We start from the raw sequence: 12,660 nt of genomic DNA on the forward strand, positions 1-12,660 counted from the left end.
ATGTGTTTTTGTGTTTTTTCAAATACATATATATGTACTTTTATGTATAAAAGGAAATGTTGACTGAAAATTTCACAATTTGATAGTTTTTATTTTGTGTATAAAAACATATATATATATATCTATTCTCAGTTATATTCAAAGGCGTGGCAAAAACATCTTGACCCTTGTTGACATGGCACTTAACAAAATATTGGCGTTAAAATCTAACGACGTTTTTTTATTGTGAATTTTTTAGAAAATGGATCCTTTAAATAGACAAAAATTAAATAGGTTTCCTTTAATAAAAATATTTGTATAAAAAGATTACTTTTTATTGATTTTTCCCAAGATTTTCAAGAGGATCCTTGATACTTTGAGTTGATGACCAAAGCTTAATATATAAAATTTAGAGAAAGTCCTAAAGTTATCCTAACTTGACTAGTCAAGTTGAAATAATCTTGACTCTTGGATGAAAATCAAGGATACAACATTTAAAGATAAGTTTTAAATCTTGATCCTTGATTTTTATCCAAAGGTCAAGATCTTCCCAACTTGGCTGTGATAACTTTAAAGAACCCCTCCCCTAAAATTTAAAATGTGTTGGGTCGAACAGTTGGGTCACACGTGCAAACAAATTCGATTGGTAGTGCTTATTGTAATGTAATATCTAATACAAATAGATTTAGAGAAAAATACATAAAAAGGTAACCTATTTACCTAAAATTCCTAAAAAGGGTTATTTAGTTTTCGTCTATTTAAATAATCTAGTTTTCAAAAATTTCCTAATAAAGGGAACATCGTTAATTTTTGACACCGGACCTCTGTTAAGTGCCACACCACCACCGGCCGTTGCCGAGGAATCGCCGGAAAATTGCCGGCAGGCAGCACTACATCACTATCTCCATCTTATTCCACTCTATCACCTTTGTTTTCGAGGGATTAAGTGCATAAATCGATAAATTGAATCTGAATTCGTTGTGATTTTGTGACCAGAAAGCATTATTTTGATTTTCAGACCTCGAAATCGAGTATTAGTGTGTTTTTCGTTTTTTCGGGGAGCTGTCGAAATTTCTGGCAGCGTTTTTGGAATGTAAAATTTGTTAGGATTTGTTCAAGATTGAATTTAGAGTAGATTGCAACAGGTTTCGTGTTTTGATTCGAAAAGACGAAAGAGTAATCACGATTTGAAATTATCCGGTGAGTTGTCTAGTTTTCCGGCGAAGGAGATTGAACTTACTTTTGGTCAGGTTTTGTTCGGAATTCATTTCTGAACATGTTGCAACCGATTTCAAGTCCTGATTCGTAAGAACGAGGGAGTAATCGGAGGTCAAAGTTTTTCCGGCGTGGTTGTTGCATTTTCCAGCAAGAGAGGAACATGAAGGGGTTCAGAAGTTCGGGGGGTTCAAAAAGAAGAGTGATGTGGCACTTAATGGAGGTTTGATGTCAAAAACTAACGATGTTTCCTTTAGTAGAAAATTTATGAAAATTGGATCCTTTAAATAGACTAAAACTAAATAGGTTTCTCTTTTTAGGAATTTTATATAAATAATTTACCTTTTTATGTATTTTTCCCATAAATTGATATAGGTATACAAATTAATCCATTACACCATCAACACCTACCAATGATTTTCAGTATTACAATATTAAAGAAAAAAAACAACTGTATAAAAGGCATCAAATTTTAGAAAAAAGCAACACATATCAAAGAAAAAGAAAAACAACAGATACATTGAAGAGGGGATAAGTTTATTTTGGGTTTATTTTACTTATGATTTTTTTTTATTTTTATTATTAATCTGAAACTCAAAGGATTCAACCAATTATTCCAAAGGGTTCATAAAATTTCCTCATGCGCTCTTTACCATTTTTTATCTAGGAAAATCTCTCTTTTGTTATTTATTTATTTAGGGTGGACCAATGATCTCCTAAAAGCACATGTAAGTCCGCCGTTGGTTTAGAGCACGGTCTCCATATTAGGACCTTCCAACCGTATATAATCGTACATAATAGCTTGAAATGGACTTTGAGATCGTGGTTGTGTGAAATAAAATGTGTTCTCCCCTTCAACGAGTAAAGAACCCAAAACGTCTATATTGTACAACCAATATAGACCATGAATCCCATGTCTTGGAACGGCATTATCGCGTCCTATTAGTCCTGTTGTAAACAGTGGACGAGGTTTATTTGGATCGTTTATACGAACCTACAAATAAAAGCTTAACATTAGTAGGTTTTTATCGAGAACTATAATATGAAAAATTGGTGACAAAAACCCGTAGTTGAAATTATGTATGCTATTGAGGTTTGGATGTACCTGTAGTTCGGCGAGAGATGCACCAGCCAATGCTATTCGTAACTTATATATTGCAGCCTTTTGGACATTTTCTAGCTTGAACTTAATCTGCCAAGTTGTTCCCTCGTACGAGTTGTCTTCTTTTTTCCTAATGATCATGAAGAATGTTTTGTTAGTATTCACATATATCTTAAAACTACGTATTAGTTACCATTTCTAACCCATCCATGAGCTCAAATAATTATCCGATCTATAGAGAGAAAGTTTAATGATTATAGATTTATAGTAGTGTGTAACCGACGCTCAGCGATACATTATGGAGGGTTGAATACTTGAATCTGTTGATTTGTTCTCAAGATAAATTATGGAGGGTTGAATACTTGAATCTGTTGATTTGTTCTCAAGATAAATTATGGAGGGTTGAATACTTGAATCTGTTGATTTGTTCTCTAGTCATGTGGCCTCAAACTACTGGCCCAAATATGTATTGAGTTTGGAAAACAGTTAAATGATGGATCCAGGTGAGGCCCATACACGTATTTGTGTAAGGCCCAGCTTGATATTTATATCATTATCAATTTATATGTTTTTTTCTCCGAAACTGTACATTAATTTCTAACGCAAGAAGTACAAGTTTTGCATTGTGATTATAAAGTAAGTGGTAAAAGTAGTGAGAGTACTCTCTTAGTTGATTGGCCGGAGGTCCTTATGGAAGCAGTCTCTCTACAGCGCACCTCTCCCATACCCCGCTCAGGGATTGGGTATTGTTTTTGTTGTTGTTGTCTATTAGTTATACTTTTAAACATATATAGTGCAAGCCTATAAAATTAGTCACGTATATCTCATTTTTCATTAAAAAAAAAATTAATAAAAAATAACTAGTAAATGAATCAAACACAATTTTTAGTTTTTTACCGTGGAACTTGAGCATAAAACCAGTCTTTGCAATATTCACTTTCTCCGACTGTGTATACCAAGTCTCCTTGGGGGTATATCTCCCCATACCTTTCCCATAAGCCATATTGCCTATATTTACTGAGAAATTAAAACCAACAAAATCAAAGGTAGCTTTAGGATATGAATTAAAATTTTCACAATTCCTAATACATAATGAACAATTCTAGCTAAAAATTAAGAAAAATCACCTAAATAATCGTAAAATTGTTTCATGTCTATAGAGTTAATAATTTATCTGAAGACAAATTAATCACCTAACTAAAAAAGTGGTTTAATGAAACTAAGCCTTTCAAAGGTATGCATCATATGCAAATAATCACACTGTTCTACAAATACTAACTTGTGAGGTTGATTGAGAAAAAGCTTGTTCACGTATAATGGATTAGGATCTGGAACGTAAAATTCTGCAGCTGAACGATCTGGGATCCCTATCTCCCATAGTGTAGGACCATTTCGTGGAGGCTCGAAAATGAGAGTGCCAACATTTATGCTGCAACCTGTTAATTATATTGCATATGAAAGTAAATTATTTGTGTAAATTTGCCCTTTGAAAGAAGATGTGTTCTTTTATTGGGCAATCGAACTCTTAATCTCAAAAGATCTCAATATTCATAACAATATTGTATATTTATACTCTACCTGGGGTGATGGATATAACAACATCATTTCGATAGTCACCAAGGAATCCAGGGACCCAAGCATATAAATTGTAGCTTCCGGTTCTGATGTTATTAATAGAAAACACTCCATCCTCATTCGTTTTTGTCCAAAACTGGTAATCCTACACGACCAAACAAAAATTAAAACTTGTTCAATATCTTTATTTTTTTGTACGACAAATTAAATTGGATCACTAACGAACTAATAGAGTATCATCGTGGCATCGGTGGTACCACCAGATCATAATCCAACACCCTAGGAGGTAACTCGTCATAGGTGAGTACATATATAGAAAATTAAAGCTACTTTTCAGCATGTAAAATGATATTGTTTTTGTTCCATGTGGGGCTCGAACCTAACATCCTCATTATTAAAATCATTGAATAGCTCACTTCAACCACTTCCATTCCATCATACCAAACACCCCCTTAGACTGGTGATTGACACATATGAGTAGTTCTTTCATTGATTATGGTAATTAAAGAGATATAGTTTGTCTTGTGCGGTCACATTGATTGACCAAATTCTATCTTTGACAATTATCAAACTATAACTTCTTTATAAGAAAAAATGGGGTGTGATAAATTAAAGAATCACTTTGCATTCTCTTTGCCACGATCCAGGTTCTCCCGGTAGAGCTAAGCCGACATAAGCACCATTAGTTGGCATATCCTTACTTTGAATAAATCTGAAATGAAAAATATGAGACAAAAATATTTTGCGAAAATACATGCCATCTTTGAATTTGGTATATGGTTTACCTATCACGAACTAGTAATTTTCCATAAACCTTGCCTCGCTGATTTGATTTTGGGAAATCCTCTGACGATGGAAAACTGTACGGCCAACCACTCGCTTCAACCATGGTCTTATTCCCATTCAAACGTAAAATACAAAAAAATTAGCATGCTTATAATTTGATCATACAAGTGTATATATATATATATTATCATTATAATGTGGTACATTTATAAGTATGTTAATTTTTTGTCACCTCATACCTGTACTTTTGCATCGTCCCATAGCGTAAGAGGGTCTTGTCCATCCATCACAGAGTTCAAATAGATAAAAACCGGTCCAAACACCTTCTTCCATGGTTCTCCTTGACCAAATTTTGGAACTAAATCGTCCCCCGCGTAATGAGCACCAACAAAAACCTAGTCGCATAAATAAAAAATAGGATACATTTCATAAAATAGCGACTTACTTTTTTGTTTCATAAAAACCCAACCGATATTGGCCTTATTGTTTTCATTGACACGTTGTTTGACTTTCAAAACTATTTGGGCGGTTGAAAATTGAAATCACAATTTTGCTAACATACCAACTTACAGTACTTGGCAATTGACTAGACAATGTATTGATGTCCATGTTTTCGAAAAAATATTTTTAAAGTCTCTTAAAAATATTTTAAATTTTTTAATTTCAAGTCACATGCAACATCACATGCCAATTGGCACGTGAGCATAATTAGCGTTGATAGTTTGATACGGATATGACATATCTCCAACTTTATGGATAACTCCATTACACCACAAAGTCCATGGATAAGGACTTGTGAAAGATAATGTGATTGGGTGCCTAGTGCCTACATGTACTTTGGCCCATTTTATATACTGTAATTTATTTGCATGAAAGTAAATAACTTTATAAGTAAATACACTTTATTTTATTTTATTTAACATTAAGTAAATACAGTTTATTAAAGAGTAAATAAGGCCTAACTATAAAGTTAATGTGGATAATGATAAATGCACCTACTAAATATGCCTAAAAATATATATAATACATTCACATTTTGACACTTGAATTTCACATTTTATTTTTCATAATCTTTACCATTGAACTTGACATTTGTCAATCTTTCTTTATTAGATATACTTTTAGGCTTATATGTTAGGTACATTAATCATTTTTCAAAGTTAATAGAAGTTTATATGAGTAAAGATGTAAACTTATAAAAAATATAGTTTGTTTATAAAATGCTGATGTGTAATGACGTGCTTAGTACCGTAAATTTGGTAAGGTTTATAGCTCTCCATCATTTAGAAATAATAGGTTGTTATTTCATTTCATTGACCCTTAAGAACAAGATAGATCAAGATCACACATATCACATATGCATACACAAGTTGTCTTATTTTTCCGTTCTAAAAAAAACAAGTTGTCTTATTTTCATTAAAACGAGTTAATCAACTCGGGTTAACTTATAAATATTTTATAAATAAATCGAATTATATCCGAATAGCTTTAAAATATGTTGTCATGTTATAATTGTATAATAACAACGTTAAATAAATTGAAAATTTGTGGTAAGTTATTATGTAAATAACGAAACTAAACGGAAACAAAACTTTGTGTAAACACGTTGAAACACATATGGGTGATAAAAACAAAAAAGTAAAACTTATCATAAAAGACACCATAATTTTCAACCTATTATAAAAAAAATAAATTAAAGTGATTTAAATTTTACATAATAATGTGAGTATTTAATAAAAGTCTATATTAATTATATATATATATATATTTAAAAAATGAAGGATTTTAAATTTTAAATTAGCGAAGTATAATGATGTTATAATTAAGTTAAAAGGATGTGTAGGCCAGTAGGAGTACATAATATTTCAAAAATCTTATGTAATCCTAATTTTTGTTTATTTATATAGTAGATGTTACAGTAATATAATGGTTATAATGACATCAAATAACTTACAGCTAGACAAGTTGGCCCGACATGAGAACAAAGATTCTGTTTGAGTGGCCCACCTGTTCGAAACTCGTCGCTAGGTGTAATTTGCCAAAAGCCTATCGAAGGATCATTTGAAATCCAACCATGTACCATTAGATTCCTATTCTCGCAAGTATACTGATATTTGTCATCCACCTATACATATTGTAACAAGATGAAGAGTTAAGGACAATATTTCTATACAATTATTTTTAGAATTCTTGTGGAGTATCGACTACTCTCTATATCTATATATTACCTCTCCTTTGAACTCTGATTCGACTGGATTGACCAACAAAACTGCTTCTGGATACGCAAGTGGTTGGCCTCTTCCAGATTGCCGGTCATCCGGTAGTGGCATGTATCTTTTCCTATCATCGGACACCGCCATATAGTGAAACCTATATATGCAAGTTTAATACACAAGATGTGCATCATATGAGTATCCTTCTCTAAACATCAATAACGTATTACACTACAAAAAAAAAAAGACTTTTGGTGACGCCTAAGGTTGTTGAGAAATGGAAATTTGACTACCAAAGTCAAAAGGCAAGTATAATTTGTCAATTAAGTGCTCTTTTAGTGACGACATTGAGACGTCGTCAAAAGTCGACCCTCGCCAAATTAAAGTGAGAATATGTGGATTATAGATTCTTACTAGATTTTAGGGATGTGCCTAATACACGGAGCTTATTACGTTATCAATATTAGATGTTAATGTATTATGATTAAAATTTAATTTACTATTTTAAGTAATAAAAAATGGATATGTATATATCATAACTTTTAGTTTTATATTAAAATATTTTTTTAAAAAATATGTTTATCAAAGTTGTAAATTATGACATACTTAACAATATTTAAATATGAAAATCATAATATGGCACTATCACACATGGTGTATTACATTTTATTTTACACTATTAGAAATAATATCTTAGTTTTAGATAAATGTATCATAAATATTTCAATTAAAATATAAATGACATTGTTATATGTGTTTCCAATAAAGATTATATTTTTACATGTTTTGTTTTTTTATATGTGTCATGATAATTACTGAAAAGAATTTCAAAAAAAATATATAATAATACAATTACTTTTAAAAAATTTAATATACTTACATTAAATTTTATATTTGTATGATAGAATGTACTATTAAGATATATATTAGCTATTATTTTTATTGAATATATGTTAACTATTATTATATTGGATGTATTTTAGTAATATTTTATATTTATTATATTAGAATTAGTGGTTTAAAAAATGTAAATTTGTGATGTAATACAAAAAAATGTAATTTAAAGTCAAGATTGAAAACAAAAGTCAAATTAAAGAAATCAAAAGTTATAATTAGTCGATAAGTTATTCAAACAACTATGTTTAAATATAACAAAAACTTTTTAACAATACAGCGATATGAACTAGCTATTTCCTAGATTACTCAGCAAAGTTAACTGCAATTAATGTATTTGATAAGTATCATACTCCATGTTTGATGTATTGTAAAACTTTTTTAAACAATTTAGGTTTTTATGAAGCCATTAGGTCTTAACCCAATAGTCAGTGAGTTTTTCATTAGCGACTTCATTTCCTTTTGGAAAACAGGAAATGTCATAAAAGCAAAAGCTAAGAGGGTTAGGCATATGCATTTTACATTTTTTAATTAGAGGGTTACTTTTGTCATTTCCTAATATATGGTTTATGATTCCTTAAAAAAAGTTTGCTTACCAAACACACTAACGGAATTAAATTCGATTCCATTAAATTTCATTCCATAAAATTTCATTCTTTCAGAAAACATTTTGTGAACCAAATGCGACCTAAGTGTTTTCTATAGGTGATATTTTGAATCATGTTAAATGTAAATTTGGTGAAGGGGCTTTAGTTATGTTATACCCACTAAGATTGGGAAAGCAAACCTCATAAGACATAACTAAAAGTCGAACATGAGATGGACGCACCAAAACCAAAATGTGAGTCAGTTACCTTTTATGCCTTAAAAAAAAACAAATTGAGGTTTAAATGAAAGATATATGTAGAACATGCTATGGGTTGGTATCCGGGTTTAGGAATCCCGGACATACCGGTTTTATAAAACGTTTTCTTGACTTCCTTTCTACCAATTTCTGTCAAAAAATCCCATTTCTTCGACATTTTTCAGATTTGTTTACCAATACATTAATTGGAATGTCCCAATACGTTTAAACTTTAGTTTATTTGTGATACATTGATTTGAAACGAAAGTATACAGTAGTAATGTGATCACATACTATATTCGTCAACATTGTCTACGCTAGCTGTAGCATTCTATTATTTATTTAATTGAATATTTTATTAAAAATGAAATAGCGAAGAGTCACTAAAGAGTAATTGAAAGATATATATATTCTTTATTATTTAGAAGCTAGCGGAAAATATTATTTAGCGACTTTTGTATCTTCGTTTCCATTTTTTTTAAATAAGTGTCCGGCCCCAAAAGACATCGTCGCAAAATGTCGTCACACATTACATTAGGAGACGAGGCTGTAGCGACGAGAAAGATGAGACGAAATGACATATGCTACATATAACGACATCGTCGCTCAGAGTGTATTGGTATTAAGCTAATGCTTACTTGTCTTTCCTAAGCTTGAACGCGACCCGCGTTTCAGCAAGGCTAAACGCTTGCCATTCTTGTGAACCCAAGTGTTCGTAAATTGCGTAAGTGTAGAAACCGGAGCAACCACGAAGCAAAATGAACCTAATATAGTAAGTTACGACCATAAGGTTGGAAATATATATGTTAGAACTTAGAAGAAATTTTTAATAAACAATTTATTTTTTGGCTAAGCTTAAATAAATATATAAAAAAAGTAACTCTCAATACCGTCTTTTACGGGTTTTGGGTCCCAATACCGTCTTCGACGGTGTATGGGGGAGGTTGATATGTAGACAGCCTTACTCTTACCAAAGGTAGAGAGGCTGCTTCCAGGTTCTACCATAGGTAGAATAGGACCTCCAGCCTTGCTGGGCATGAGGATCGAACCCATGACCTCTGTTTTCAGAGGCATAAGCTCCAACCACTGATCCAACCCAGTTGGTTTTTCTTAAATAAATATATATGTTTAAAAAGGAAAAACAAACTAACCTTTTGTCTATGTTTAAAGGAACAAACTTCCCTTTAAGGGAAGGATCCCATGGCCTAGAAAACGAAACCTCAACTAGTTCCTCACTTTCCACAACTACCGTGAAATTTGTTGCTTTGATCCTGTTAACATTTACGATTTAATTAACAAATGTTTTATCACTTTGTGATTTTATTTTTATATCATTTGAAAAATTTATATGTGTTAACTATTAAGTAACTATTTTTATACTCTTCTTGTTGGATGCTTGTCAATAAGACAAAAATGGGGGTTTATCCCTTTAACATAAGTAAACACATTTTTAAATCAAATGACCAATACGAACCGTTAAAACAAAATGTAAATGCAGAAGATGTTTCGTTATATTGAGCATATGTATAGTCACGTGCCGTAATCATTTTTATTTTCATATTTTGTCAATAAATGTTATAGCCCAAAATACAAAGGTGGACTTAACGACGAAAGGCCATCACATAGTTAGCCCAACCCAATGGTACAGAGCCCAGTTTCAAGAAAAATCCCACAAAATCCGGATGTCACATCACGCGGATCAGACAAATAGACAATCTATAGTCCAAGATTGAATACCCAATTCTCAAGACTTCTAATGATCACAAAAGAACCTCTACATGTCAATATTTACGAATTATAACTCCAACATATTGTCTTTAAATTTGCAATGAAATTATATAAGTACATGAAGGTCGAAAACATACACTTCAAAAATTCCTGTTTTTCCCGAGCCATCCAAAGCACTCCAAACAACATCCCAATACCTACATTTGTACAAGAAGATGAGTAATTATATGAAGATGAAATTATCTCTTATTAAGTGCTAGATACAATTTCATGAAACATAAAATATATAGGTTGTTTGATTATGCAAATATACCCTCGATCGCTTTCGTTGTTAAGAACCTCAAGCACATTATCGAGTCCATTGTATCGTACACCCGTGACAATACCCTCGGGGTTTGATAATGTTACTTGCACTATGCCATTATCAATCACCACCTATATTCAAACAATATGATTGGTTAATTCTAAACGATTTTATTTTGAACTATGTTTAAGCTAATATATGTTTAGTGTACATAATCAATAACTAATTAATCAACATTATATATACTTGTCTAATATACTATATGATAACACAAAATATATATCTTCATATATTTTATTCTAAGATGATAGTATCATATATAATTATTATATACACTAGACGAAAAAACATTGACTAGTTCACTAAAAATTGTGCTCAAATATATATATATATATATATATATATATATATTGAGAAATGAGCAACAAAAACTTACATGACGGTCTTCAATTTGCAATCGTACACCTATAGGCGACATTGTTCCAAGTCCCTTTGATGATCACCTAGGACAATACATATAAGAAGTCTTCTACATATGAGTTACTGTATCACTAATATCAAGTATCGCTTATGAGCAATACCAAAATAGTTATACTCCCTATCATATTCGTACAATGATCGAAATGAATCAATGATATAACTCCTTAAGTGATGTTTAGGTGACATATCATAAAATTGTATGCAAATGTTACCTTGATTTATAAATAGATGGAAGATAAATAGAAAAATGAAATCAGAAATTATGTGAAGTAAGCCACATTGAAGATAGATACATGCTTCTTTCCTTATATACATGTTTTGGGATTTCTTTAATTGGAGAATAAGCATGCTATAGTTTATATATTAGTATATCCAAAAATTGAATATGAGTTATGCTGTCTTTACTTAATGGCCGGGTTAAATATAATGAACTTGAAAGCCACGACATGATTTGGTATTTGGTGCATTGTCTATGTACATGTTCTTTTAATCAATAGCCTTATCTAGCTATATATGTTCTAATGTTCTATACATAGATTTTAGCAGTGTAATAAAGGATGTTAACGAAATTCTTACAGCTTTTTTTTATTCGTAATGACTTTAGACATGCATATATATAGATCCGCACATTACCTATGGGTTGATGGTTATTGGTTTGATCTTGGAGAGATCCATCAGAGTTCGAACTCCATTTCTTAAATTTGTGGTTCGATCTCCACATACTGCTTAATTGGATGTCATTGTGGTGTCTCAAATGTTAACTGTTAACTACTAACTACTAACTCGCTGTTATAAAAATAAATAGATCCGTAAATTTCAATGTTTTTCACCATCAGGTGATATTTTAGAGTTAAGTAAATTAGAATTGTTTGTATTAATATTATATTTAATCTTATTTTTATTTATATAAAATAAATTAAGATAGACCAGTCAAATTTTTGATAAATTAATAAGATGTATAAAGTTTATAGATAGAAAAGTTAAAATTTATGTAACAAACTAACAATAACAAGACTCAATCCAAGATGGGGTGGTGAGATGTATGGAGTCATATCTAGTGTAGATCAATTGCTATAAAAATAAGTGGTCGCCTGGAAAATTAATACTTTCAGTGGTTAATTAGGTTTCGGATAAATTGTTTTTTTTTAACTAACATTAAAATTAAAAATTTAAACTATATGTCTATATGCATGATTATTTGGAATATATATGTCTAGAAAAAGTGCATACGAATTTTGTGAATATGTTTGTATTTTCTTCTTTATATGTATTTATGAACTACTTCGGATATATGTATGTGATGTTCGAGTCGGATTGATGTAATTTATGGTGTTTGTTAAATCATTAAATGATAATATAATATAAAGTCTTTATACGTTGCTTCTATTCATGTTGCTTATTTTGCTTGTAAAGATACAACGCATCTATCATTAGGTTGATATGTAAGTGGTTAGTTCCTCAAGAAGTTAACTAACCAAATTTTTATTTATAGCTGGTTTAAAGAGAATTTAAATGATTAGTCTTAGTAGTAAAATATAAA

General features: G+C 30.9%; 1 protein-coding gene across 1 annotated transcript; it reads right to left on the bottom strand.

Annotated features, from left to right (window-relative positions):
* Positions 1–1,710: 1,710 nt before the first annotated feature.
* On the bottom strand, positions 1,711–11,162 carry LOC122607442 (rhamnogalacturonate lyase-like). The gene is made up of 15 exons (XM_043780414.1): positions 11,077–11,162; positions 10,650–10,771; positions 10,474–10,533; positions 9,760–9,879; positions 9,247–9,372; positions 6,886–7,027; positions 6,612–6,782; positions 4,897–5,052; positions 4,657–4,763; positions 4,493–4,583; positions 3,875–4,016; positions 3,576–3,732; positions 3,194–3,313; positions 2,300–2,426; positions 1,711–2,188 (listed from the first exon to the last, which is right to left on the bottom strand). Exons 1-15 carry the CDS (start codon positions 11,116–11,118, stop codon positions 1,940–1,942), a joined length of 1,932 nt encoding a protein of 643 aa, XP_043636349.1. The 5' UTR covers positions 11,119–11,162; the 3' UTR covers positions 1,711–1,939.
* Between the last annotated feature and the right edge of the window lie 1,498 nt (positions 11,163–12,660).

Source organism: Erigeron canadensis, chromosome 7 (assembly GCF_010389155.1).
Source record: "Erigeron canadensis isolate Cc75 chromosome 7, C_canadensis_v1, whole genome shotgun sequence".
Lineage (NCBI taxonomy): Eukaryota > Viridiplantae > Streptophyta > Magnoliopsida > Asterales > Asteraceae > Erigeron > Erigeron canadensis.